Here is a 27,960-nt window from a genome sequence, read left to right as displayed (position 1 = left end):
CGCTGTGTCCCCAGCCCGGAGCTCCGGGGAGCTGTGCCCACGCCAGCCCTCGCCGGGCACCTGGGCAAGGCAAGGCTCGGCTCAGAGCAGCGCCAGCACTGGCACGGCCGCCCCAAAACCCCCTCAGCCCGAGCCAACCCCGCTGCTGCCAGTCCAGGGGCGCACAGGGTTGAGCCCGGCCTGGCGAGGGGAGAGAGGGGACAGGGAGAGAGAGGCCACGTCCCCAGAGGGGCTGCAGGGGGTGCGCAGGGCTGGCAATGCCAGGGGGAGCTGCCACAGAGCACTGATGCTCCTGGTTCTGGGGGGCACCGGCTCCCTGCAGCCCCAGCCGTGCCAGCCTGCTGGGCATCGCAGCTGCTGCAGGATGCTGCGGGCACAGGCACAGCTCCCTGCGCCTCCAGACCCTGCCCACAGCTGGAAAAGCCCCAGTGCAGCAGCGCCCGGGCGGGCTCTGGGCTGCAGGGGGCTGCGAGGGCCGGGGGGCTCCGGGAAACCCAGCCAGGGGCTGCCGGAGCCCGGGGAAGGGAGGGATGGGGACACAGCAGCGGCCGCCCCTCCAACTTTGGTGTTGAGCAACGAGGCAAACAAGAGCCCAGGGAAGATCATAATCATGGTTTTATTTGTTATGATCCCACTGTCCAACTAATTGACTAGTTGCAAGTGACCCACAAAAAATGGACTGAAGATTTACCGAAACCTTTTTTTTTCCTGTTCGTTTTTAGTCCAACATAAATGAGGAAGAAAAAAAAAAATACTTCTGACATTTCCAAAAAACAGAAATAATAGCAAAGTATATTAATATACATTCAACATATACTGCGCGTATTGATTACTACAATACAAAGCCATGATAAAAAAAGTGTGATACTGCGGATGGCACGGTGACGCGGCCCCGCGGGGCAGCTGCTGCTGGGGGGGGCCGGCGACTCTCCCAGGATACAGTGTCATGTAAACAAAAGGAAAATGAACCCAAGGGACAGAGCAAAAGGCTTTCAGCGCTTCCCACCCTTCCCGCTCCATCCCGGGGCTGCGGAGTCCCTCCTCTGCGACTCCGGGATCGCAGAGCCCTCAGTGCCCCAGGAACAGGCACGGGGTAAGGACAGCAAAGTCACCTCTGCCGGGCTGGTTTCACACTTCCTTCTGTGCAAAGTCAGGAGGGCTGGGGCGGTGTTTCCTTTAGTTTGAAAAAATATTCCGGAAAAAGTGTCGGTGAGAAGGATGTGAGCTGGAGCTTGTCAAGTCCCAAAGGCAAGGGTGACACCGCGTGTTCCTGAGCCCCAGCCGGGGGGCCTCCCGCTCTATCCACCACGGAAAGGATGGAAAAGGGACAAAGAAGAGACCTCTGCACGTCCCGACTGTGTAAGGAGAATTACCACTGTCGCCACTGGCACGAGAGAAAACCAGTCACAAGTACAATGTCATTAAAAGAAATAAAATACTTTGAACAAAAGGTGCAAGTCACAATTCATATAGAACAGAATCTAGTTAAAAATTTCTCTCAAACAGAAATTCCTTTTGCCTTTTATTAATAACAATAATAATAAAACAACATTTACCAAAAAAAAAAAAAAACAAAAAAACCAACAATTCCTACGTGATCAGGAGGAAAAGCGAAGGAAACAAAGAAAAATCCGTCTGCCCTGTATTAGCCAGGAAAAGAAAAAACCCCAAGTCGTGGCAGATTTGGAAAGAAAAGGGGAGGAAGGGCAGGGCAGGGGTGATGCTGTCAGCACCCCGACACACGAGAGGGAACAGAGCAGACAGAGGTGAGACAAGAAGTGGATTGCAGCGGGGTGGGGAGGCACTGCCAGGCCCAGACCGCCCCGGGCAGAGGGACAGGGGGAAGGAGAGCGTGGCCTCCATCCAGGAGCAGCTCCAGCCCCCCGGAGCTGCTCAGGGCGGGCTCCAGGGACGCTCAGCCCCCAGAGCAGCCCCGCACCGAGGCCGATCGTAGCTGGAGTTACAGGCAAGTGTGGCAGAAAGTAAAGAACCCAAAGGAACGACACACTGGATGAAGTGAGGATGAGGAAAGGGGCCATGGTATTCCAGTTAGTCAGAAATACTACGGCAATTTGGCGCAATGCTGCTAGATACTGTTGGTTTAAAATGGACCTTTTCATTTCAAAGCTGTACACAAGCCCTGCAAGAGAGAGAAAGATGGGTGTTAGGGGACACCACAATGGCACATTTCCTCCCACAGCCCTCCAGCATTCCCAGGCCATTCCTGACCCTGCCCTGGAGAGAGACCCTGCCATGCAGAGGGGTCTGAGTGCAGCAGCAGCCTGGAAGGAGGGACAGGGAACAGGGAAGGTGACCCATGGGAGCCAGGCCCGAGGTGTGGTGTGGCGTGGTGAGAGAAGGACACAGAGATACTCACTCCCTCCTGGTTACACCCCTGCCTGCTCCATCCCAAAGGGCACCTCCGGGTGCTTGTAGCTCAGCAGGACGTCCGTGATGCACGTGGAGGGGTAGCAGGAGGTGTTGAGGTGCTGGCTGCCATCGCCCAGGTTCGCGTGCTCCTGACCTTCCAAACTCTCCCCGCATTCTGGAAGGGCAAAGAGGTGCCTCAGCACCTGTGGCTGTGACTCAGCTCCCCGAGGAGCTGCCCCAGCCCTGCCCCAGCCCTGCCCCGGGCTCACCCTCGCCGTCCCTGTCACGCAGCTGCTGACTGGCCATCAGCGACGACTGGCTGAGCACGGCGTCCGACATCCGAGCAGAGCTGAGGGCTTTTCCTGCCATCAAACTCATCCCAGGCAAGTTATCCAACTGCACCTGTGGAGCAGCAGGACACACTCAGGGCGAGCTCAGGATCCTGCTGCTCCCCATCTGCCCAGGGGCCTCTGCAAACCTTCAGCAAGGCTTTGGAAAGACAAGAACGGCATCGGGCACAGCCTGGGTGCAGCCTGTCCCTTCCACAGGAGGATGGACTGAATGGTCCAAATCCCTCTGAACTAACAGAATCACAGCAGAGCTGGGGGTGGAAGGGAGATCAGGAGATCATCCAGCACAAAGCCCTGCCAAGGCAGGGACACCTGGAGCAGGGGACAGAGCAACACATCTGGGTGGTTTTTGGATGTCTCCAGAGAGGGAGACTCCAGGCCCTACCCTGGGCAGCTGTTCCAGTGCTCTGCCACCCTCCATGGAAAGAAATCCTTCCTAATGTTGAGGTGGAATTTGTTGTGTTTTAGTTTCTGGCCATTGCTCCTCGTCCTGTCACTGGGCACCACTGAACCAGTGAAGCTGACATTCTCATCTACAGCAGAAGGGAGCTGTAGCACAGCACACATCAAGATTTGGGTACCCCGAACCCCAGAGGGCGCAGAGCACTGAGGTCTGGGCTACCATGGCCAGCTCCTCCACAGCCGGGCTGGATGTGTCTGCAGAGCCCTGGTGGCCACAGCCAGGCTGGCTGTTTCAGGGCAGGGAGCGGGCAGGCAGAGGCACCTACGTAGGCATCGTCGCTGTTCTGGATGGTGTGGTGTCTCTGCAGGCTGCGGGGCCGCGGGTGCTCGCTGGACGAGGGGCGCACGGGGTAGCCCAGCCCGTTGTGGTCAGGCACCTGCATGGCTTGGCCGGGGGAGCTCCTGTCCATGCAGTTCCCCACGATGGACTCTTGAGAGCCAGACAGGACAGAAAAAGGACAGGTTAGTACCAGGAACCTGCAGCCACCTGTGCCACTGCAGAACTGAGACGTGATGCCACACACAAACGCTCCTTGCTGGCAGAGCAGGGACAGGACCCCGGCTGCTCCAGTTAGAGTGGGGCAGCACCACTGCCCCCAGCTGCACTCACACAGGCTTCTCCCTCCAGCTTCAATATCCCAAACCATCCCAATGCTAGCTGCCTTCCATCAGGTCTACAAAACAGCCTGAAGCTGGAGGCACTGGGGCAGGAGCAGAGGAACCAGACCCTTTCCCACTTGTGCCTTCCCCTCGAGCTCGAGCTCGACCCCCACATTGTTACACAAGAGCTGGGGGAGCCTCCAACACGGGATGCTCCAGCAGGGCCCCCTGGCAATTGTAAGCAACATAATCCTGCTGAAGAGCTGGCCAGGAGCTTCACTTTTATCAGATGACTTCTCCCTGCCCTCCCACAATCTGGCTGCGGGAGCACACGAGTGTTCTGCCTGGCAAAGTCCATCTGCACTGCAAGCTCTTGTGACTGAGGGCAAAGGCCGCATTCCTATCAGGCAAAGCCTCTCATCATCAAGTACACGATGTTTTGGATAAAGTCCTGAGCCATGGAGGAGCTGTCACTGGGACGGAGCTCGCTGAGCGCGGACCCTGCCGAGCACAAACGCCCGACGCGGCCGCGAGCGCCGGGGAGCTGCCCCGAGGTGACACAGCTGAGGTCCATCCCTCACAAACCACCGCTTTCCCAGGGCTTTGGCCAGTGGGAAGTGATGTCCTGCTGTGCTGGGACACTGCACAGCCCAGCTGGCACTGGCACTGCCACAAAACCGCTCCCTGAAGGGATCTCAGAATCCTCAAACTCCCCCACAAGGATCATGCTTGCCCCTGCACAGAGCAGTCCCAAAATCTGTCCACAATCCAGCAGAACTCAAGTGGCACCCCATCCCATGTGGTCTCCACGCTGCTCACAGGCATGCACAGGGACAGCACAGCCAGCACACTGCTCCCCAGGCTCTCCCTCCATCAGGAATGTGCCATTCCTGCCGAGCCCCGTCCCAGGGCACTCAGAGATGCACTCAGAGATGCAGCCTCCCCCTGCCTTTGCACAACCGTGGGGTTACGTGCGGTTAGCAGTCAGCTTTCCCGGAAAAGAGAGAAGGAAAACATGAGGTAACAGATGTTAGCGGATCAGTGCCACCCACACACTGCTTGGGATGCTGCTCCAACTGTGGGAACAGAGGTTGGGGCCAGCAGCCTGTTGCTCAAACAGCCCCAGCCCCAGTCCCCGTGTGCGGGTGACGAGTTCCCTCAGCCTGGAAGAGCCAGGGCCCCAAAAACAGCTGCTCCCAATGCCAGCACTGCACCTCTGGGGATGCTGCTCTGGAGCAAGGGACAGACACCCCGAATGGACACCCCCAGGGAGAGCCTTTCACCCCCACATCCTTTGTGTCACCGTGGCATGTGACGCTGGCACGGCCAGCCGAGCCCAGGCAGGTTTCCCACGGGCAGCGCTCCCAGCCCGGGACGGCCACGCTGGAGCAGAACTGGAGCAGGGCTGCTCACAGGCAGCTCAGCCACATCCCAAACAGATCTGCTCGGCTCTCCAGCTCCCCGCTGCCGGCCCTGGCAGATGCTCCACAGGCACCCAGAGCTCTGGGATCAGCGCTAGCACAGGCCCTGGGGAGCACAGACACTCCCGAGGCACAGGGAAACTGCTCTGCTCCAGGGAAAACATCTGGGAGCTGAGCAGGGAGGGAAGACACCCTCAAACTGCACCCTCATGACTCAGTCTAGGGAAAAGAGTGGCAAAAGCCGGGGATGTAGGATTTGGTGTGGGCAGCAGTGGGAAAACTGAATGATGTAGGATTTGGTGTAGGTCAAAACCAGGAAAGCCCAGGGGTGTAGATTTGCTGTAGGTAAAGGCACCTGGGAAACTCTGAGGTGACTCTGCCTGCACCCGACGAGGCGCAGGCCTGAGTCCAAGTGGGTTATGGAAGCCATAGGGAAGATGGTACAAACAGTTGCATCCCAGGACATAGTTTACTACAAACAGCCCTGTCAGAAGGGCTTACACAAGCCTATTTGTAAACATCTATTTGCTTTTACTCATTTACAAGGCTTTGCAGTCTAAAGTCCTTTTCCTTTGTGTAACCAGTCCTTGCAACAGCAGTGTGGGGGCTGAGATTTGGCTTCTGCCTTCAGCAGACCTCACTGTCCATCTAAGAGGCTTCAGTAACAAGATTCAGACTCGTGATTTCGTACCAACCCCCCTCCAGAGCTTCCAATCTCCACTGAGCCTGGGACGATTCCCCCACTCCGAGCACAGCAGGGAAGCAGAGCTCTGAGAGCAAACAGAACTCAGAATTTCGGAGGATTTCAGCACAGCCCAGCCTTGTCCCTGCCCCCCGCCCACGCTCTGGGGGGTCAGGGCTTGGCAGCCCCACTCAGCCCTCCGAGCCAGCCTGTTCCAGCCCGGTACTTTCCCAGCAAACCCGTGCTGTGTCCCTGAACAAAGCTGGGCCCTGGACACAGCTCCTCTGCAGCGGGGCCCGAGTGCCAAGGGCAAGCCGGTGGCTCCAGCCCAGCACCCCGAGTCCTGCAGGGAATACTGATCTGCCCACTCAGCCTCTGCTCAAAGCCCTCTTAGTGAGGGGCTCGGAGGGGGTTTTTCCTGCAGAGGAGCCTGTAATTACAGCCCAGGCAGGAATTCCCCGACGGCCCAGTGCTGCCAGAGCAGCCACAGAGGAGCAAAGGTGCAGCTGCTTCCAAGGAGCGGGAATGGTCTTCAGATCCTCATGGCAAGTTTAAACTCACTCTCTCCAGAACCCTCCCTTCCCAGTTCAAGCAGGGATAGAATCTTGCTGTTGCTGCTGCTTCCCAAAGTGTCAGAGAGACTGCGAGGCAGCTGGAGCCACAGGACACTGACCAACACTGTTACTGTGTGTGTTTGTGGGAGCTTTAGCAGCGCCTGGGCTTGAGGGTCTGTGCTTCAGAGCAGGAAGAAACGGCTACACTGCCACAGCTGGGCTGAGCTGGCAGCTGAGCTGCTCCTGTCCCGTGTTTACAGGGCATGGGGAACATCACAAACAAGAATAAATCTGGCCACCAGGCAGCAGCCCTGAAAACAGGGCAGCAAGCCGGGCCCTGGTCTTTACCTGCCTGCAGAAGTAGGTCAACCTCCCAAGGGAAGCAGCCCATCGGGTTCCTTCCTTATTCAACCCTGTTTATTACAGAGGCTGTGCCTGCAATTTACTTCAGGCCACAAAAGCCAGAAAGAATCTGGGTAATCCTGTGCTATGCAGAGTTTGTCAGAAACCCTTGGTGTGCCGGGTGGGACGACGTCCTGGGCAGGAGGGTGAGTGCCTGGCACACTCGGGCAGAGCAGGGAGCCTTACCTCTGCTGGGCACCTTATTCCTGAATCCGGGCGCGGGCTGGTGCCGGTACTGGTGCGTCCCCAGCTCCTGCGCGGGGTTAGCAGTTCCTAGCAAAGATTCGGGGTCCCCGTGCCCTCCTGCGTTTACCAGCAGAGGGGTCTCGTGGCAACCTTTGGTCAATGTGTTTGAACTCTTACTGTCGGGAAAGCTGTCCCTGCTCCCCTCGCAGGCGCAGTCCTCCTCCATGCTCTCCGAGTGGAACAGGGCTGGCTGCTGGCCGTACCCCTGCGGCGGCACGGAGGCAGGCACCTGCTGCATACATTCTTGCGCCCTGATTTTTAAGAGATGCTGGGGGCTGTTCTGGGGGTGGTAGGTGTCGGCACTCTGATAAGGCAAAGACAACGACTGGCGCTCCGAGAGGTTCTGTCCCATGCTGGTGCCCATGTTCCCAGCATCCCCTTGACTCATATGCCTGAACAACTCTTGGAATTCTTGCTGCTGCTGCTGCTGCTGCCGCCGTTTGATGAGCTGTGCAAATTCTGCCTGGGGCAGCCGCATGTCCGTGTGCCCCGTGAGCGAGTGCCGGGGGGAGAGCAGTCCCTGGAGGATGTGCGGTACCTGCTGGTGTCGGCTGTAGTCGGGCGGGGTCGGGGACAACAGTGCCTGCTGTAGTGCCGATGCCGTGTAGTGCTGCTGCTGCTGATGTGCGTTCGGGGGGAAACTGGGGTACTGCTCGAGCTGCGGCACCTTCAGAGCTTGCTGGGCCGCAGAGAACCCGACCCCTCCCGGCGGGCTGTAGTTGCTGGGGGAGACGCGGGGCTGCTCCGGGAACAGGTGGGGGTGTAAGTGCACCTGGTCGTAGTTGGCAGGGGGATACCTGTTCACGTTCAGGCTGCAAGGACAAGGAGAAGGACAAGTGACCGCGCTGCTCAGCGGGAGCCAGGGCTGCTCCTGCACAGAAGGGGCTTCCCCAGGTACGTGGGCCAGCAGCCCTGGCCTGGCTCAGCAAGCCCTTCCCAGCAAGCGAGCCCAATGCAGGCTGGCAGGGACAGTGGGTCTCCTGCTGCCCGTGGCTCCCTGGGCAGGGAGGGCTCTCACCTGTGCGACTCGGCGCTGTCGGCGCTCAGCTGCTTGGACAGCTGCCGGTGGCCGTAGCTGAGCGAGGCCATCAGGTTGGCGCGGTGCTGCATCTGGATCTGGCTGGCGCTGGGGCTCAGGGACATGCCCCGCGCGTGGGACGCCAGGCCCTGCCCGAGGCCGCTGCCCACCATGTCCCCGGGCTCCTGCACTTGGATGGTGACCTGCTGCGGCTGCGGCTGCTGCTGCTGCAGGGCCAGGCACGTCAGCCCCATGGCCGGCGGCGGGGAACAGTTACCCGACTGCGGGAAGATGCTGCTGTGGGATGGCATCCCCTGGAACTGGGACTGGGAGGCAGCACCTGCAGGGAACAAAGACCCTCAGCGCCGCTGCCAGCCCAGGGCGAGCCTTGGGAGCAACATCTACTCCATCCCCCAAAGTGCCGGACAGGGCTTGGGTGAACCTGCTCTAGTGAAAGGTGTCCCTGCCCGTAGCAGGGGGCTGCAGAGGGATGGTCTTTAAGGTCCCTTCCAACCCAAACCAGGCTATGATGCTGTGATTCCTCCCATGACTCTGGGCCAGTCTGGGAGCCTAGTACCTGTCCATATGGGTGCTCTGTCATGCTGTGCCAGCGTGCAAAGGTCACAGCCAGAGCCCCTTGCACCAAAACAGAAACTCTGCGGAGCTGACAGTGATTTGCATAAACCTGAGAATATCAGCCCTTCCTCCCCACCCCCGGGAGCGATAAGTAAGGATCTTGTGACAAGGAACCCGACAGCACATTCCAGCTGGCAGCTTCTCCTGAGCTCTTGGTAACACCAGCTCTTGCTGCCAGATGGAGAATCTTTGACATCATCAGCAAACTGTGCAGGGCCTGGGCTGGGGTGGGAACGGAGCCCTGGCAGCCCCAGGCTGCTCCTGCAGGGTTTGATGGGCTCACAGGGCCCTGCCCAGCTCCCAGGAGTGCTTACCATGGGGCTGGAGCACGCTGCTGCTGACGGGGGGTGGGCTGCTGTTGGGCTGCCTGAAGAGATGGTTGCTGGGGTGGTTTGGGGGTGGGCTGGACGGCTGGATCCGTAACCTGTGCAGGGAAACAAGCACCTTCTCACCATGCCTGCTCCTTGCCAAGATGCTGCCTCAACTGTGAGAACTTATGCCAAACACTGCCTGTCTTGTTCAAAATAAACACTGTAAAGCCCTTGCTAGGGATCCCAAGGTCTCTGCAGCTTGACTTCTCTTCTGAGGGCCACTTCACCTGTCCAAGTCACACAGGGAGTGAGCATGACCTGGTGGCCACCACAGAAACCTGGGGACAAGGACACTGCAGGCTCACCTCCTGACTCACTGCACCGGTGAGACACCCTGCTCTCATTTCCCGTAACTCAGCCTCCCTCACCCACAAGTCAGGGTGCTGAGGGCAAGGAGGCTGAGCTCACCTCACCTGGCAAGGTGTGAGACACCCAAAGAAGCATGAGAGAGCCTGGCTGCTGAAGTGGCAGCTTCAAGCCACTCAAAAGGCAGGACTGTCAACCCTCTGCTCAAAGCAGGTCTGTGCTTTTGAATCAGATTTCTCTGATTCTAAAGTCCTTCTGAGAGAATCCAGCTCAAAGGACCAGGCACGTTCACCTGGGAACTGGCAGTGTCATTCTGACTCCATAAACTTCCAACTCAGCCTGGCCTCTCCTGAGTGTGTCTGCTCATGCCTGGGCTTCAGGAAGAGCAAAACCCAGAGCTGTCCTAAGCCATTTCTTTACCTCTGGAGCTGGTGAGTGAGCAGAGCTGGCTGGTTTTCACATGGAGCTTGCAAGGGTGGAGATGGCTGGGGAGGCCGGATACAGTCCTGAACCAGGCACCACAAGAAAACAAGAAGTGTTTGCAGTCAATGTCTCAGTCAGTAAATTTAGAAACACTGCTGGGTGAAGCAGGACATATCCAGATTCACTGAGTGTCAGTCCCTGACTGCAGCCCTGGCTGCCACAGCTACCAGAGCAGCTGTGCAAACATCTCTGCTGAAATCCTTCAGCAAGCCCAGCAAACTCCCCTCCCTCCATCCCCCCGGGACCTGCTCACGAGTTGTGTCTGCAGCAACACAGGAAAACAGAGCTGAGCCTTCAGCAGCTCTGGCTCGGGCTGCACTACCTGAATCTGCTGATGAAGAATCTGGTGGTGCTGCTCCTGCTGGTACAACATGTGCTGCTGCTGCGTCTTCTCCAGCGTCCTCTCGTCCATGTGCCCACCGTACATCTTCTGGAGCTGCTCACACTCCTGCAAGGAATCCAGCACGTCCCATCAGTGACCTGCTGGTGCACAGCACCCTGCTGCCTGCGGAATGGCACGCTCTGTGCCCACCCCTCAGAGAAAAGCTGCCAGAGAAAGCCTAATCCATTCCCTCTGACAGATCAGGTGTGCAGCGACGTGGCAAAAAGCCAGGGAAGCAACGGGTGCATGTGACACCCAGCTGGCACCGCTGTGTCCCCTAGAGCAGGCAGCAAGCTCTGGAAACGACACTTCAAGGTGAGGAGAGCATCTCCTTTGTGCCCTGCTGCAAGGGGAAAGGCCTGTCCTGGGGCCAAATCCTGCCCCAGCCACCGGCAAGTTGTGCCTGGCTGCGCAGGGAATGCCCCACAATACACTCCAGACTCTGGTGGTAGGGGCTGCCCTTTCCAGGGACACCCTGGAACAGCCCCAGGCTGCTGCCAGAGGAACGGGGGAGAGCAGGAGCTGCAGTCTGACAGTGCTGGGGGCCCTGCAGGGACAGGCAGGACACCCGTGGCTGGGCACAGCATGATGGCTCTCCCCAGAAAAGAGGGGGCAGGAATCCCCCCGGGTGCCCAGCTGCAGGTGAACAGCTCATCCATCCAGAGGACACTCGGGGTTTGCTGCAGGCACACAGGGCAGAACAAACCCTGCAAAGTCCCCACTGTGTCCCTCAGCCTTCCGTGTAAAGACTCCTCCTTTGCTCCCTGAAGCAGCAAGACCGAGGCAGGAAGGACTCCTTGTGGAGGCTGTTCTGAGGACCCCCAGCCCCCTCTCACCTGCTGCAGCTGTTTGATGCTGCTGTTGTTGCCCATCTTCTCCAGGTGGGCTTTGAAAGCCTGGATGCTGGCAGCCCCGTCGGAGAAGCGCCGGACCGGGGAGAAGCGCTCGGTGGGGAGGTGCAGAGTGTTGGAGTCCTTGTAGATAGAACTGAACACGGGGGGAAGGGGGTTACTGACGTGACACCAGCCAGAACACCAACTCCAGTACAGGCTGCAGCTCCACCAGCTGCCTGGGCAGTCAGAACGGGCACACCTGAACCCAGCTGTGCCCAAGGCACCTCCAGCACTTCCCTTCTCAATGAGGTTTCTCTGCCATCAGAGGGAGCCAGATTTTTTTCAGGAGCTGTTTTCTCCTGAAGCTGGGGCTCACTGAGCTCCTGCCCTGCCATTAGGTGCCACCTGTGTTATCAGGAGCAGAGATAACCTGGCAGACACTCCTCACAATGTGCCTCACAACAAACAGCTGGGGCTCTCTGCCTGCCCTCATTGTTTCTGGGCAAATGTTATCTCTGGAACCCGATTTCTGTGCAAATCATAGAAACTCAGAATGGTTTGGGCTGGGAGGGACACCTTCCACTAGCCCAGCTTGCTCCAAGCCCTGTCCAACCTGGCCTTGGACAGCCCCAGGGATGGGGCAGCCACAGCTGCTCTGGGCATCCTGTGCCAGGGCCTCCCCAGCCTCACAGGGAGGATTTTGTCCCACCACTAAAGGATTGCTTTTGTAAAGGTTCTGCAGATGCCATCTCCAGAACTCAGCAAGCAGCATTTAATGCACAGGCTGCAGCAGCAGCTCTGTGTGTGAGAAGGTCATGGAGACGTGGTCCTTCCAGCCCCTCTGACACCAAACCCAGCCAGAGCCCACCTGGCTGCAGCTGGAGTGGTCCTGAGCTCACTCTGGGGCTCCCCTTGTCACAAGTGACTGATGCTGGACCACTTCCAGCAGGCTGGGCTCCATTTTGCCCCTGTCTCTGCCTTAGGAGGCCACAGTTCAGCTTCCTTCCAAGGAAAGCGCCGTGCTCCTGCCTTTTGAAGCCACCCCATCCATTATCCTGATCCGTTTGTTCTCCTGTTGCATTGATGGAAAGCAGAAGCTACAGATAAAATCATGCTGAGTTTTTGAAACCCGTGTGGGCAAGGCAGAGCAGCTGCACTTCCCTCTACAGCTGTACTTCAATTCTGCTTTCAGATATTTAACGTGACAAATAAGAAGACACATAAGATGGCTTAAAATAGGCTAAGGGCTAAAATAAAACCCACCTGCCATTCAATAATGTGGTTTATTTACACACTGACTGCCAATTTCTGTGCCAGGTGTGCAATGAACTCACTGTGGAACACTGTGTTTGGAAATTTCTGTGATTTCACAGGAAAAACACAGAACAGGCTCACAGCACGTTACAACACCAAGAGTGGAACGAGCAGATACCACCCTGCTCGTGATGCAACAGCTTCAGGACTCCAGAGCCAAGAGCCAGAGGTGACACCAACATTATTTACAGGATAAGTGTGCTTAAAGTCTTGTAAAAATTCCGTTCCTGCTGTGTGCGAGGGACTTGCTTACCTTTAGGATTTGCAGCAATCCTGAAAGCAGGACACAGCACATTCTGCTTCTTTTGCAAGCTGCACTCTCCTTCCTATCAAGCTGTGGCCCTAGAAATGTTTCCCCTCCTGCTCTTCCCATCCCCCAGGCACCTCTGAGGGAGTAACTTGAGGGCAGAGAGGAGCTTATCTTGGTTTTCCGGAGCTCCAGCGTGGCACTAGCAGTGTCTCAGTCTGCTCAGAGTTCACCTGTCCCTGCTGATTACATCAGTGCTCAGCTCAGCAGGTCTCTGGCTCCAATAAAAAGGGCTTTGTCAAGCCTGCCAGTGTGAGCTGCCCGAGGGGCTGAACAGCAGCACCAGCCTGGCCTGGCAGCCACTGCCTTCCCAAGAGGCTCCAGTGTGCAGCTGCTTTGCTCCTAGCACTGAGGTGTCAGGGCACTTGCAAGCATTTTTAGGAGGGTTTTGGTTTTTTTTCTTTTGTTAAGAGGAATTTAAGCTCCCTCCGTGGCATTAGCATCTCTGACTGGCTGCTGTGACAAGGACTCTGTCACATTAACACCTCTCCATCAGGACTGTCCTTCCCACACATCCTGGGTATATTTAGATCCAATCCAAAAGTTCCCTCTTTCCCAGACACTGTGATTTTTTTTTTCCTTCCCCACCCAGATTCCTTTTCTCACATCATTCCCATTAAGGGTTCAGGTGAGAAATGAAATTACTCTCGAGGAGCTTTGCACAGAGACTTTGCAGTCAGAACACACAACTCTGGTGCAGAACAGTGAGGGCTTTAAGCTCTGCTGTGGAAGAATCTTGGTGCAATCTTTTTCCTGCATCTGCCTCCAAAAATGTTCTGTAGCAAATCTGCTACCTTGATGCCTAGCATTACACAGGGGAAAGCTTTCCTCTAAAAAAAATCAGCTTATTCCCCTTATTTCTGTGATGGCAGCCATTCCAGCAAATCATGTCCAGCCACAAAAGCGGGACTGGAGGGAAGAGCCAGCTGATTCCTGCTGGTCTGCAGGCAGGGGGTCAGACACCCTCTGCTCTGTGGGTCTGCTCTTCGTCCCTGCTCCTCCTCCTCCTCCTCCTCACCCCTCCCTGCCAGCGGGATGTCCTCGGTGCTCCATTCCAGGGCCACCTGGGCAGGACTCGGCGCACGCTGCCCGGCCGGTGCCGTTACTCACCGGTGCTGGTCGGGTCCCAGGTGTGGAGCCCAAGCCCGGGCTCGGAAGGGCTGCTGTCCTAGCTGCCTCTGCAAGTCTGGAGGGATTTCAGCTGTAGGGTTGGTCATGGCCAGAGTGTGCCTTTTTGACCTATTTGCCAAGTATCTGCAACAAGCAGGAGCACATTTTATAAGAGACTGATGGGAGTACTCCGAAAACAGGGAGTGTTAGATAACCCAGAGAGAACGGGAAGGAAGAAGCCACGGACACGCTGCCCATGCCCGTCACAGCACTGCCTCCCCAGTGCTCTGGGGACAAGAGCTGGTGCTCCACTGCCAGCCTGGAAGGAAAGAGGAGCCCTTTGCTCTTCCCAGCAGGAAAGGCACGTCTCACCTCAAGGGGAATGCTGGTATGTCCCTTTGGGAATACCCACCTGCCCTCAGCGTGCATTCACTGCTCCAGAGCAGGTCTGCCCCTCTGTCCCAGCCCGGGGAGCCAGGGCAGAGACAAGCCCGTGGGAGCTGGGCATGGAGCTGGGCACAGAGCTGGGCACGGAGCTGGGCACGGAGCTGGGCATGGAGCAGAACTGCTGGGCATGGAGCTGGGCACGGAGCTGGGCACAGAGCTGGGCACGGAGCTGGGCACGGAGCACAGAGCAGAGCTGCTGCTCCTGCCCGAGAGCCTTCGCTCCCCAGAGCGAGCCTGGCACAGCCCGGCTCCCTGGCACACCACCAGCTGCAGCCACCATGTCCAGCAGGGGAAGGGTGCCCCAGGAGCAGCAGGAAGGGCTGGGCTGAGGCAGGGCTGTGCCAGCCCGGTCCAAGTGCGCCATCTAGTCCCTGCTGAAAGTCGGGAATGGCCCGGGATGCGCAGGGAACTGAACCGAGCAGCGAGAGGGTTCCTCCCTCTGGAGACACAGCACCAGGGCTGGGCTTGCCTCACACCTGAGCTGGGAGACAACAGCTTGAACAAAAGCCCGCTCTGCGCTGGAAAAGAGCTGCAGGTCTCCTGCAAAGCCCCCAGAGAGGGGAGGGGGAACTCGGAGCCTCTGCTCCGGCAAGGATGCGAGGAAGGGCCGGGCAGTGCTGAGCGCTGCTGCCTGCCCGCTGCTCGAGCCCAGGGCAGTGGGGCTGGCAGAAAGCGGCTGGAGCCCGTGCCCAGGGCTGGCACTGCACCCAGGCCGTGCCTGCTCAAGGCTGCTGCATGAACTCAACCCTTCTGCCCTGTGAACCAGCAGCTCTGGCAGCCAGGCCAAGCACCGCTCGGCCAGTGACACCTGCAGACCCTCACCTCTGCTCTGCTCCCCTGCAACGGCCCCGGGAAGCAGCAAGAGCAGCAAGCGATCCAGACTTGCCCCAACCCAGCCTCTCTTTGCTGCTGAAGCCACTTAAGCAGAAGAAGCAGGTTAACAGTGCCGTGGTGCCCCGCCAAAGCCCGTGCCATTAGCTGTTTAAGAATCACTTGATGTAGACAGGGAAAGGCTCCCAAAGAGCTTTACTGTTGTGGTTTGCTAAGATCATTTTATTTCAGCCCTCCAGGGAACAATCCAATCACGAGCTCTAACAGCGTTTCGGGTGGAAGAAAGTTTCCCAAAGCTCAAAGGAGATGTGACTGCTCCCTGGAACAGAGAGAAGACTGTGCTCTGCTTTCAAGGTCAGATTAAGGAGGGCAAAAGCTGCTCACTGGTGGCTGCAAACAGAGTATTTGGGGCAGTGTTCTGAGAAGCTAAATATTTGCATCTGTCCCTGATGTTAATGCTATTTACCCTTCTCCTCTGCTGACCACTGACATGTCGCAACACAAGGGGGTGGAGAACACGTTAACACACAACCTGGATGGTGCCTGTTCAAGGCCATCTGGTGGAAGAAGAACATGTGCTGTGAAAGAACTAAGGGCAGCACTGTCGAGAGCAGTGAAGTGACCTCTGAGTCCAAGGGGACTTGGTTTTCAGTGGGATCTGAACATTTCAGTGCCTTGCAAAACACTGCACAGGGGTTTCAAAATGTTTCCAGCTGAGCTAATGCTTTAAAGGCTCAACTGAATCCTTCAGGTTTAGAACAGTGAAAACCTGCCCAGGTGAGATGTGCAGACACCCCCTTGCCAAGAATGAGATTTATCGTGTTTGCACAGCCAAGAAGACCACCTGCTGTTTGAGGTGCTGTCAGAGGACATTACTGGCCCTATATTAGAACTGTTGATGGCTGTGGAAGCTATTATTGAGGCTACAAGTGGACTTTCCAGGCTGAGGTATGCAAAAGGAGTCTCAGTGCACAGCCTGTCACTGCTCACACCCACTGTTCCTTGGGAGCACTGAGAGAAGAACAGCTGGCCAAGGCTCTGGAGCACGATCTGCACCCACCCCAGCATCACCCTGCCTGCAACAACCCCCAGTCTGAGCCCCTGTGAGCCCCTGAGGAGCCACTCCCTTACCCAGGTGATGACCTGTACAAAGGGGGATCCAGAAAGCTCTTCCAGTTTGAGGTAAGAAGCAGGAGCACCCACCACACGTAGTGCCCAGCTGGTTAGCAGAGAAGAAACTATGCAAAAGCTCCTAAGAAAATGTTAGCAAGGCCATGGTTAGTGTGTTCATGGACTGAGAAAGTACAAGCACATTCTACCCACTTCCTACAATTTGTTTAGAGCAGACACAGAGAACAGAAGTTCCCAGCCTGAGAGCTAATAATGCTTCCCTTATTGAGCAGACTATTTTAAGGCCTGATGCTAAAATTAGCAGCTAGAGGTACCCGTAATTCCAGCAAGCTCACTTTGTTTGAGGCATCAGAGTTGGATGTTTACTGCATGTCCTGATACAAAAGCTGCTGCACTGGCACCCAAGGCCACGGAGGAGACTCTCCCACCTCCAGCACCCAGCAGGGAGGGGAACCCCTCGGCACTCACTTGGCAGGTTAGTGTGGATCGCATGCTGGTGCACACTAAGCAAAGGAATTTAGCAGTTCCAAGAGTTTCTGGAGAACCTACTGCTCAACCAGCTACCCATTTGAGGGGAATCCAGCTTTGCAAGCACCCAGCAGTGCCAGAGGAGTAACTGCCTGCAGTAACCAACACCCAGAGGAACAGGAGAAGTGTTGAGCCTTCGCAGTAAAATCAACAGTGGTGCCCTGATGAGGCTGCTGTGTTTGAATCAGCTCTGGAACAGCCCAAGGTGAGCCTTGTGGAGGTAGGAAGGGCAAATGTTAACAGTGGGAGTTACCTCTGCACAGCTTCCTGGTCCGGCTCCCCATCGGAGCTCTCCTCGTCCACAGGGGTGACAGCTGGGACAGCCTGTGGAGAGAGAGGCCACAGCTCAGGAGCACACCCAGCACAGGGGACACCTGATCTTCCCAAGCAGGCTTCCACAGGGGTGTGTGTTGGCTCCTCTGCAGCACCAAGAAACCTGGCCAAGAACCCCTTCCAACATTCCTTCCCCAGCCCAACTGCCCGGGCAGGGCCGCTGCGACTCGGGGAATTCATTGATGCAGACGGGAGCAAGAGCACGCCCCAACGCCCGAGAGGGACACTTGGGTTTTCTCCATGGGATCAGCAAAGGACAAAAGCAACCACTAAAAAGTGCACAAACACCACGAGCTCCAGAGAGGAACGCACAGCCCCACGTGCCACCTCTGGGAGAGCAGAGCAAGCCCTGCACGGGGACAGGGGAACTGTGGCAGCGCCGGGCCCGCTGTGACCCGGGCACAGGGATATTCCGGAGCTCTCTGCCCTCCCTGTGCTACTCACTGGCGTCATGGTGACGAGCGGCGAGGGGCCGCGGGGCCGCTTGAGCAGCTGCTGCGCGTGCAGCTGGATGTTGGCCCCGCCGTCGGACGCGCGCCGGCCCAGCGGGCCCATCCCGTTCAGCAGCTGCAGCGTGGGGGGCTGCAGCAGGGACTGCTCCTGCAACACACACACACACAGCACGTTACCCACCCCGGGGCAGAGCAGCCCTCTGGGCCTCAGCCATGGCACCAGCATCCAGAGAGATGTGGGGCAGGGTTTAACCTGCAGCTCCCTGTCCCTGCACGCTGCTTTAGCTGCCAGGCAGGCTGCAACCTGCAGCTCAAAGTCCTATTTCTCCCCAGCCCATTTATTCATTTTGTATTGCACTGCTCTTTTGTTCTTTGGCTTTTTCACAGAGTCACAGAATAGTTTGGGCTGGAAAAGAGCTTAAAGATCATCTCATTCCAACGCCCTGCCATGGGGAAGGACACCTTCCACTGTCCCAGGTTGCTCAGAGCTCCATCCTGCCTGGCATGGACACTTCCAGGGATGGGATATCCACAGCTTTTCAGGGCAACCTGTTCCAGTGCCTCACCACTCTCACAGTAAAGAATATTTTCCTACTATTTGGTCCAAACCTACTTTAGAGAACCAAGTGGAATCATACATAAAGAGAGTAATTCTTGAGGTAGTGCAAGGAGTGACAAACAGAGGGAGCACAAGCAGCCCTCCCAGCGGGCAGGGCACAGAGCACAGCAGGGATCGTGGCAGTACCTTGTACTCCAGCTGCCCTGTGGGCTGCAGGTTCTGCCTGGGCAGCACACTGTGCATGAAGTTCACATTCGGGGTCACCTGCAGGAACGGAGCCTGAGGAGTGACACGGGGGAAGCCAGGCAGGAGCTTCTGCAGGTCTTCCATGACTTCCGTCCTGTACAATCACATTGGGAGAGGGGAATTGGCCATGATGTGAGGAAACCCCTCACAGATCCAGCACACCCAGCTTCCCTTCACAAAAAGCTTCTTACTGCTCTGGCAAATGCTCACACAGAGCAGCCAAGCCACTCTTTGGTTTTATTTGTCCCTTCTTTCCCCTCCATGTTGAGACTTGGCAGAATTAGCTCTTGGGCATTAACCTCGATGGCATTTATCACAAAAACTTCACCTTGGACATGACAGCAGTGCAGCTCAGGTGAGACACTTGCCTTGACCAAAAGCACAGCTCACCCAGAGCTGATCAGGAAGAGCAGGAGGAAAGTACCTCACCCCCATCTAAAATATTGACCAAGCTGTGCAGGGGGACTGGCACCTTAAAAGAACACCCAGAAGGACCAGAGTCACCTGCTGGGAGTGAGTGTCCAGGCTGGAGCACAGTACTCACCGTGGGTCAGCTACTCCCACTGTGTGCCTCCTCATGGAGAGGTAGCGGACCAGAGCCTCGGGTGATGGCTCCTCCCCTTCATCACTGTCCAAGTTCATTGTTCCATCAGTCTGGGCAGGACAAACATTGGAGATGTTGAAATGTAACATGAGGATCAAAGGAAAGGCTTCAATGTGAACCAGAAAAAGAGCTTGCAGGGCTCATGGGGATGTGCCTCACCTCCACAATTTGGTTCTCAGGGTTGATGAGCTGGACTTGGGGCACGTTGATGTTCATGGTGTTGCTTGTCTGTTCTGTCTGCTGAGTGGAGAGAACAGGGTCAGAAGACACAAACACAGCATTGTTTTACAAATACTGCTGGATTAACACCAGCCCTAAGCACCTGGAACAGCAAGGTGACCCTGGAGCCAGTGAAGAGCGGTTTATTCTCAAGAGGTTGCCTCGTTTGCCCCCTTTCCTTCTGTTCAGGCAGGGTCAGCATCTCTTCTGCTTCCCTGATGACCTGGCCTCTCCCAAAGCAAGTGCTCATTGCTGCATCAGCAGCACAAAGTGGGGAGGAAGCATCACACAGTAGCCCTGGGCTGGGAACTCCAGCTCCCAAAAACTCCCTCAGTTCCTTCCCCCATGCCACTAAGCAAGCAGAAGACTGTCTGAAGGATGTTTAGCCAATGCACAAAGTGTTGCTAACCTCAGGATTAGGGCACCCTAAACACACACCAAATTCTCAGCTGAGGAACATTTTGCCACTCCAGCCAGGTGTGGACACCCACGGGCAAGGGGGAGGTAAGGGGGCGGCTGGCCTTGCAGGGCTGGAAGAACTGGCAAAGGGGACGCACCTGGATGCTGGCCGAGGTGGGGAAGGTGACGGTGCGGGGGATGCTGGGCGAGGGCGCGATGCGCAGGTTCTTGTGCCTCTTGAGGCGGTCGCAGAGCAGGCTGTAGATCGCGCTGTAGTGATCGTAGGCGTCGGCTCGCAGCGACTGCAAGGCAAAGCAGAGCCGTCACTCCCTCCTGGACACTGAGAAATCCATTTTATACTGCGCTGGGGCTGCTCAGCCACCACCAAACACAGCCAGAGATGGCAAGAGGAGCAGGCAGGACACGCCAGGGCTCACCTGCACCGTGCGCTCCTTGTCCAGCCCCATGTCCGCCATGGCCAGCAGCACGTCCTCGTTCAGCGGCTCCAGCTGCCTCTCGGTCTTCAGGTGCTGACACTCTGCTATCAGCTGTGAGGGCACAGGCACACAGTCAGTCAGAGCTGGCATTCCCAGAGGCACACTGGTGAGTCACGGCGCTCCCAAGAGCCCCAGCACCGGGCTCTGGCTGCAGCTGGCGTGAGGTCTGATGGCAACCGATGCAAAATCCACTGCCCCGAGCTCCCAGGGCCACGGGGGAAGATACAAAAATGCACGCAGATAAGGAGTGATGTGGAAAGCAAGGCCAGGAGACAGAGAAAAGGAAAGGCCACACCTGGGAATGAGTGTTCCCAAGGAGCAGAACCAACACTGCAGCACCACGTGCCCAGAGCCCGTTTGAGGCACTGAGCAGACCCTCCTCGCTGCTGCTCACCCTGTCGAACTCTGCATCAGCCTCCCCCAGCTTCATCCACTTGTGCTTGCAGATCTGCTCCATGGAGAGCCTCTTGCTCGGGTCCAGCACCAGCATGTGGCGGATCAGGTGTTCACACTCTGCCAGGGAAGAGAGGGGGTCACCCGCGGGGAGGGCACGGCTGCTGCAGCGCTGCCTTTCCAAGCCCCCCTCTGGGAGTAACCTGCAGGAACAGTGCTCCTCCTCTGCACCTCACACCTGCGGGGTCCCCAGCGCGCCTCACTGCTGCAGACAGTGGTTCCCTGGAAGGTTCTCCTAGGAAGGAGGGAAGCCACCCTGGCTACGCAGAGCCTGTCACCCTGTCCCTCCCCAGCTTGATGTGAGTGGCTTTTGGAGGTTGAGAGCAAAGGACCCACAGAATGTCCTCCACTCCACAGCTGTGCCATCGCATTCCACATGTGCTGTCACCAAGAGGGACTGCTGAGGCTCTCCTGTTTAGGCTGGCATCTAAGCTTGCTTTGAAAGCTCCACGTTTTAGCAGAAATTTCTACATGAGAGAACCTCTTCCCCAGATAAGACAGCAAGCAAGGAAATCTTCAGCTGGGAAACTCCATGCAAAATTGTTCCTTAACCTGACAGCAGGCAACCAAGTACCTACACGTGACTCTTTGTTAAGCTGATCAATATGGAAATTAATCACACTTTTCACACTCCAGATTTATTATTAAAGTGTTCTCGCAGCAGCAGGACACAAACGCTCATCTCTGACGGGGCTGTTGCTGGAAATTCCTGCCCCATAACGCTGTAAAAAGCTGAAACCGAGGGAGGTGTAGCGCAAACCCGAGTGCCCCTTACCCGTGGACATGAAGAAGGGGATGCGGAATTTGCCGCTGAGCACCCGCGCGCGCAGGTTCTGCAGGGTGCTCCCGTCGAAGGGCAGGGCCCCGCACACCAGCACGTACAGCACCACGCCGAGGCTCTGCACCCAAAACAAACCCAGTCAGCAACGCCAGACGGGATGGAAACCCAGCTCTGGCCATGCACGCTTCTGGCACCTCCCCGCAGGGAAAATACAGGATGCAGTGGCCAGAACGCAGCTCTGGAAGCGTTTCTTTGGAAAACTCTTTTTGCTGCGTCAGGGATTTTCTCCAAGACATGTACTGAGAACTCAGGAAGCAAAGCCAAACAAACAGAGCAAAAACCAGATCAAAGTCAGAGAGAAAGAGGCTCATCACATACCCAGATATCAACCTTTGGCCCATCGTACTCCTTGCCTTCAAAGAGCTCTGGAGCAGCATAGGGAGGACTCCCACACCAGGTTTTAAGGAGCTGGCCAGGGGTGAAGATGTTGCTGAACCCAAAATCTGAAAGAACAAAGAGAAGCAATGAGAGGAATGTGATTCACTCCAAGTGTCCTGAACAAATGGTATTTCAGTAACTTGCTGAGTCTGGTAAGGTCACGTACCATCCTGTAATGGGTGACTGGTAGACGGACACTGCAAATGGAATCACTGAGGTTAGAAAAGACCTCCAGGTCATCAAGTCCAACCTGTGCCCAATCCCCACCTTGTCACCAGCCCAGAGCACTGAGTACCATGTCCATCTTTCCTTGGACACCTCCAGGGGAGGCGACTCCAAACCTCCCCGGTGCCCTGAGCTCTGGGCAGTGCCAGCAAGGACACAGTGCAAAGGGAAAAAGAATGGGAATTTTGATTTTTCCAGAAAGCACTACAGGGTCATGGTGGGCAGCTCTACCAACAGTCAAATCCTTCACCAAGAGCAAATAACAAATCCTCAAAGAGAAAGGTCTTCACCTCGCAGGCAGCCAGCCATCATCTTACGTGGGCACTAATGGCATTCTCTGTTAATTAATCTGCCTCCCCCTGGCTCACAGCTGGGACCTGCACTGCAAAGGGCAAGGAAACCAGTCCGGATCTAAGAGAAGGGAGCTGGTGCTCATAAAAAGAAAGAAGTTTCCTTCCTTTTCTTCTTCTCAATTGAATTGAAGCAACCACAGTCCCATGTTTTGAGGTGTCCACATGTTTTTTCTAACACATTCAAGATTATCCAATACTACCACTTAATTACCAATTCATTACCACTTCCACACCTACTTCTAAGTGAGGATCACCAGTGATGCCAACAGCTCCGTGCCAGAGGCAGGAAAATCCCACCAGCACTCCCCAGAATGCACTAACTGGGAGCCTGTGCTCCCTCTTGCTGCTCTCCTTACAGGATTTTCCATGACCTAATTTCAGGTGACTCCTCTCCTCTTTTGCACAGCATCTGCAGAACCCAGCAGACCACCTGGCACTGCTCCTGCCAGCTCAGCTCCAGGGGGACACAGCTGAATTCCTTCTCCCTGTCCCTTTGCAGGGAGGAAATTCTCACTGTGGAGATGATTTATGCATGTGGAGAATACTTAACGCAGGCTGTTCTGTGGAAACACCTGGAGTACACACACCAGGCTGCTCCAACCCCACCTCCAAACAGAGCAGAGATGGTAAATGCTCTTTAAAGGCACCGTGGAATCAAAACAAGGCACTTACACGCCCGTTGGGTTTTTACTGTTGGCAGTGAAGCCATCTAAACTTCCAGTCAGCCTTTGGAGGACAATTCCAGGGAAATAGCACACAGCTGCACAATTGTCTTTTCCACCTCTGCAAGCTTTTGAGCTGCTGTCTCACGTTCCAAGCAGGATGTGTAACAAGTGCCTGAGTTACGGCCACCGAGCCAGCAATAAACCCTGCAGCACTGGATGTATTTCCCAACACACAGCATTTGTAGCAGGTTTAGACATAAACTCCTTCTGACGGTGGAATTTTGGCACTTCCCATATATTGAGCAAGTTATCCTAGTTTAGTTACTTTTATTTGTCCTTGGAAGTACACAAGTGGGCTTTGAGCACCTGGTGAACCACCTGTATTTTCCAAGGAGTGCACAGCCGGGAGCAGCCCCAGCCCTGCTCAGGTGAGAGGCCCGAGGTGCTCCCCACTCTGCTGCACAGGTCACAGCGAGTGTCAGCAGCAGGGGCAGGGCTGTGCCATTCCAGGGCCATGCCATTCCATGCCATTCCAGGGCCGTGCCATGCCAGCTGGCAGCACCGCAGCCTCGGAACAGACACACAACAGCTGCTGCCTGCACCCTCCTCTGCTTCCTGCAGATTGGTCGGCCGGGAAACTTCACCCCTTCCTCATGGTGCTGAAATCCACCCAGGATTCACAGCCCTTCTGGACAGGGAGAGGAGGTGGGAGAAGGGGAAATGCAGGCTCTGTTCCTAAGGGGGCCAGCGGGTCGCAGCTCTGCGCCCGCCCCGCGGCTGCCCTCTCTCCATGGGCAGGGACGCTGCTGTGCCCAGCCCTGCGGGCTCTGCGGGGAGCTGGAGCCAGCACATCCTCCCCAGGACACTGCTCCCAGGCTGGGAACGGCCTCCACATCCCACCCAACTGAGCTCAAGGCTGGGGAAAACAGCAGCGCTCTAAAAATCCAAAGAAAGTTCACGGGAGGACTTGAAAACCCTGGAGCAGCTAAGCACAAAATCTAAACCAAACAAAAACACAAATTACAACTTAAATAAACTTTCCTAAAATCTATGGCTAAGGAGATGCTCCCAAATCCTCAAGGAGCAATCAGGTCACATTCCACATACAGACACAGAGGGAAAGAGGCATTTTTGAACAGCAAGGTGAATCACAATGGTGTGATACAGGGAAAATACTGAAAACAAACATCTCTGCTACAAAACAGTGGGTCCAGTCCCTCAAGTTTCCTTGGAGTGGAGCTCAGGGAGTGGCTTCAGTCCCTGCCCAACAGGGATTTCATCCTCAGGAGGGGAAGGAGCAGCTGACTCCTGCAGACGAATGCAGAGCGATGCATAGATCAGATTCCTCTGCGAAACCATACCCGGGAAGGCCGGGGTGTTTAGCAATCATCAACTCCTGGCTGAACTCTCCGGCTGGGAGCACAGGGGACGCAGTGCCAGCAGCTACTGACTCAGACTCTCAGAAGGTACACTGGAGAAAAAGCATCCATGGGAAAAATGAGAGCGAGGGTCACAGCACCGGGATCTGGCTGTTTACGGAAAAACGGTGGGGCAGCAATCCATCACAAAGCAACCCAAACAGGGAGCAGCAGGGACAGCAGCACTGCCCACCCTGCCAAGCACTGAGCAGTAGTGAGAACAGCAGCACTGCCCACCCTGCCAAGCAGTGAGCAGCACTGAGAACAGCAGCACTGCCCACCCTGCCAAGCAGTGAGCAGCTCTGACAGCAGCAGCACTGCCCACCCTGCCAAGCAGTGAGCAGCTCTGACAGCAGCAGCACTGCCCACCCTGCCAAGCAGTGAGCAGCTCTGACAGCAGCAGCACTGCCCACCCTGCCAAGCAGTGAGCAGCAGGGACAGCAGCACTGCCCACCCCGGGCTGCAGGCTGACTGCAGCCTAATGCCAGGCAAGGGATTTAAAGCTGCAAATGGATGCCAGGCAGAAAGTGCCAGAACACCTGCAGTGATGAGAGTCTGAAAAGCTCCAAAGTTTGAGTTAGACACAGTCTGGCCCAGTAAGTGAAGCTTCAGCTGGTTCTCCACTGGTGTAACTGGTGTGTGCATTTCTGTAGCATTTCTCCTGGGAGATCTGGTGTGAAGCAGATCTGTTGCTATCACTTTTTTTTTGTTTTTTTTCTTCTCTTGAAACAATGGAAGAACTGGTGTCAAGTTGTAATTGATGAGTTATAGGGAGAAAACTTACTTGGAAAATCCTATACCATAAATCAGCTTTTCCAGGCTACTTTTCAAAGCACTACAGCATCTTCCTGCCAAGGCAAACTCTGCCACCACCAGGGTGGGGACTATCTCCTGGAGTCATTCTGGGAGCACAGATTTGGAAGGAAAATAGTTTCCAACTCCCTCAGATAAAAAAAGGTTTCCACAATTTCCAGAGCTTCTCAGCCTGCTCATGTGGACATTTCTGCAGCAAATCCAGCTGAATTCCAGTTTCCACCTGGGTTAGTTTTTAACTTCTCGCTGTTTGCCAGGCAAACACCCTCCCCCCTGCACACAGAGCGGATTTTTCCCGTGAACACAAGATGGCCTCAAACCATTATTGCAGCCTTTGCATGAAGCACCAGAAAGTGTTGCTCAGAGACCTCCCCCAGCAGCCTCTCCCTGAGCTCCACAACCCCTCCACAGCTCCAAGGAGCTGCTCTCCTGCTTCACCAGCGATGCCTCTGTCACTTATCTCCTGCTCCCAGAACAGTGAGGGGCAGGTTATCACTCCTGTGCCAAGGAGGACATGGTTCACACTGTTAAGCACCAGAGGGAAGTCCATGAAGTCCATCTCTCCTTCCTATTCCTTCCCCACTCCCTCCTCACAGGTGGAGTGTGAGGGAAGAGTAAGAAATTACTGATGATTTTACCACAAACTGAGAGTTGAATTCTAATCTAACACCTCTGGACAGTACACAAGAAAACAGCAACAACGAGCTAGACTGTTTCCTTTTGTCAAGATGCTATCTGCTATCTAGACAGAGGAGTATTTCCCACCTCCCAGAAGTAAAATTGCCCAGACTGAAAAGTTTTGTAGCCCTCAGCACTTAAAAAAAAAAAAAAAAGTTACAAACCCTTGCAAAAGACAACAATCTCACCCAGGATGTCTGCTGGGAGGGGGAGAAACCAAGTGTTTCTAAAGGTGCTCTGCTGTGCTCTAGGTTCTGGGAGGATTAAACACTGAGTACAAGATCTACCACTTCCAAAGCCCATGAAATGAGATGACCAGGGCAGAATCACAGAATATTCTGAGTTGGAAAGGACCCACGAGGATTGAGCCCACCTCTTAAGTGTTAAGTCAATTGGTCATAATCCCACCAAGCCAAATAAAGTCGAGCCAGTGTCCCCCAGAGATGAGCCAAGGCTCAGCCTCCTGCTCAGAGGATCACAGACATGCATGGGTTAGTCAGGACAGAAATGCCCACGTAGGAAGCTCTCTGGAAGGGCAGTTAGTGACAAAAAAATCCCACTGCCCTGCAAAACTCTGGGAGCAGGCAGCGAGGGCCCGTGTGCTCAGCTGCTTCAGCGTCTGTCCCTGCAGGGAATAAAGCCCCAGAGCCCTGAGGCCACTCTGGGAATAAAGCCCCAGAGCCCTGAGGCCACTCTGGCCCTGTCACACCACATCGAGAACGACTCCAGGAGCGCAGTGTCCCCTTCACTGCTCCACCACCCACCTTGTCACCCCTGCTTTGCCATTCCTGCTCTCTCACCTAGCCTGACCTGCTCTGAAGAAGCCCCGAACCAGCAGAGGACTCAGAACAAGGTCAGTTTTGGGGTACTGTCTCACCCACCAGCCAGAGGTGTGAATGCTGCAGTGTCTGCAGCCTGGGAAGCCAAACCTGCCTTTTTCTCCTTCTTTTACTTTGCACTACTTGAAGGGAGGTATAAATCTCCTGGCTACAACCTGGCAGTTCCAGCTCTGGGCAGCAGGCCACACAGAAATCCAAAGCTTCCTTTAGCTGCACCACGTTTCCTTCTCCCTGAATACCTGGAAGCAGCCAGTGCCTACATTTATTAACTCCTGAAAGCAGCTGCCTTCCTCCCACACCGCTCAGCTTAGCTCACCTGCTATTTTGATGTTCAGGTTTGCATCCAGGAGGAGATTTTCTGCCTTCAGATCCCTGTGGACTATGTTCCGACAGTGACAGAAGTTGACAGCAGCCACAATTTGCTTGAACTTTCTCCGGGCTTCCTTCTCGGCCATGCGCCCGTGGGCCACGAGGTGATCTGTGAGGTGAAGGAGAACACAGGTTATGGACACAGGGGCTCCTCGTGCTCCTGGAGAGAGCTGGGGAGTGGGGGCAGTGTGGGCACAGCGTGGTTTCCAGCTCCAGCAGCACTCATGGCAGAGGCACAGGCACACCACTGGTTCCTCACCTGGGCTGGCTCTGAGGAAAAGGCTTTGACATTAATTTTATATAGAGGACAGCTGAGGGGAGGTCTGGAAAATCAGAACTGTTCTGTACACAAGGGCAAAGGTTTTAAGATCTTTTTCTGCATGAAAATAAAAATGAAGCTTTTCCAGCCTTTGCCCTCAGTCAGACCCAAGCCCTGTGCCACATCACCTCGAGAGGTGCAGCTTCCTGGCCACGTGGCATCCTTCCTTCCCCTGGGTTTTGACAGGAAACCTGTCTATGGTCTAACATGCCTCGAAGGTAACTCCTGCTGGACCCAGCGAGCTCCCAGGTAGTCACAGCCACAAGCAGCTGCTCACCTCAGCTCTCCAGCCAGCACAGCCACCACCACTGCAGGCGGGATTTAACATCCTCCCTCTCTCTGCATCAATGCAACAACATCCTTGCGAAATCCAAGAAAGCATTTCATTACAGAAATGGAGCTGGCCTCCACTACGGAAATCTGAGCACTCCCAAATATTTTGCTGAAAGCCTGTACTCTCTCTCAAAGGTAGTGTTTGTTGCCAGCTGGGCTTTCCTTGGAAGCCAGCACCGCACA

The 27,960-nt window shown here is 55.7% G+C and overlaps 1 protein-coding gene across 4 annotated transcripts in view; it reads right to left on the bottom strand.

The window, feature by feature from the left end:
- Positions 1 to 597: 597 nt before the first annotated feature.
- SIK3 (SIK family kinase 3) overlaps positions 598 to 27,960 on the bottom strand; it is a 69,229-nt gene continuing 41,866 nt past the window's right edge. Inside the window, exons 4-25 of one of the 4 annotated variants that reach the window (XM_030290784.4) lie at positions 27,073 to 27,234; positions 21,706 to 21,830; positions 21,322 to 21,445; positions 20,488 to 20,606; positions 20,034 to 20,144; positions 19,755 to 19,898; positions 19,138 to 19,218; positions 18,919 to 19,028; positions 18,315 to 18,468; positions 17,562 to 17,717; positions 17,038 to 17,108; positions 13,848 to 13,991; positions 11,120 to 11,270; positions 10,224 to 10,349; positions 9,839 to 9,924; positions 9,056 to 9,165; positions 8,106 to 8,445; positions 7,028 to 7,899; positions 3,449 to 3,612; positions 2,640 to 2,772; positions 2,378 to 2,545; positions 598 to 2,140 (exon numbers count right to left, since the gene is read on the bottom strand). In XM_030290784.4, the coding sequence (XP_030146644.2) occupies positions 2,388 to 2,545; positions 2,640 to 2,772; positions 3,449 to 3,612; positions 7,028 to 7,899; positions 8,106 to 8,445; positions 9,056 to 9,165; positions 9,839 to 9,924; positions 10,224 to 10,349; positions 11,120 to 11,270; positions 13,848 to 13,991; positions 17,038 to 17,108; positions 17,562 to 17,717; positions 18,315 to 18,468; positions 18,919 to 19,028; positions 19,138 to 19,218; positions 19,755 to 19,898; positions 20,034 to 20,144; positions 20,488 to 20,606; positions 21,322 to 21,445; positions 21,706 to 21,830; positions 27,073 to 27,234 (3,641 nt within the window). In that variant the 3' untranslated portion in view covers positions 598 to 2,140; positions 2,378 to 2,387. The remainder of the gene's footprint in view (positions 2,141 to 2,377; positions 2,546 to 2,639; positions 2,773 to 3,448; positions 3,613 to 7,027; positions 7,900 to 8,105; positions 8,446 to 9,055; positions 9,166 to 9,838; positions 9,925 to 10,223; positions 10,350 to 11,119; positions 11,271 to 13,847; positions 13,992 to 17,037; positions 17,109 to 17,561; positions 17,718 to 18,314; positions 18,469 to 18,918; positions 19,029 to 19,137; positions 19,219 to 19,754; positions 19,899 to 20,033; positions 20,145 to 20,487; positions 20,607 to 21,321; positions 21,446 to 21,705; positions 21,831 to 27,072; positions 27,235 to 27,960) is intronic. The other 3 variants (XM_030290785.4, XM_030290786.4, XM_030290787.4) reach the window with 3 other exon arrangements.

Source organism: Taeniopygia guttata, chromosome 24 (genome assembly GCF_048771995.1).
Source record: "Taeniopygia guttata chromosome 24, bTaeGut7.mat, whole genome shotgun sequence".
In the NCBI taxonomy this organism is placed as follows: Eukaryota; Metazoa; Chordata; class Aves; order Passeriformes; family Estrildidae; genus Taeniopygia; species Taeniopygia guttata.
Note: the sequence above shows the minus strand (reverse complement) of the source record. Positions and strands in the feature narration are given on the sequence as shown.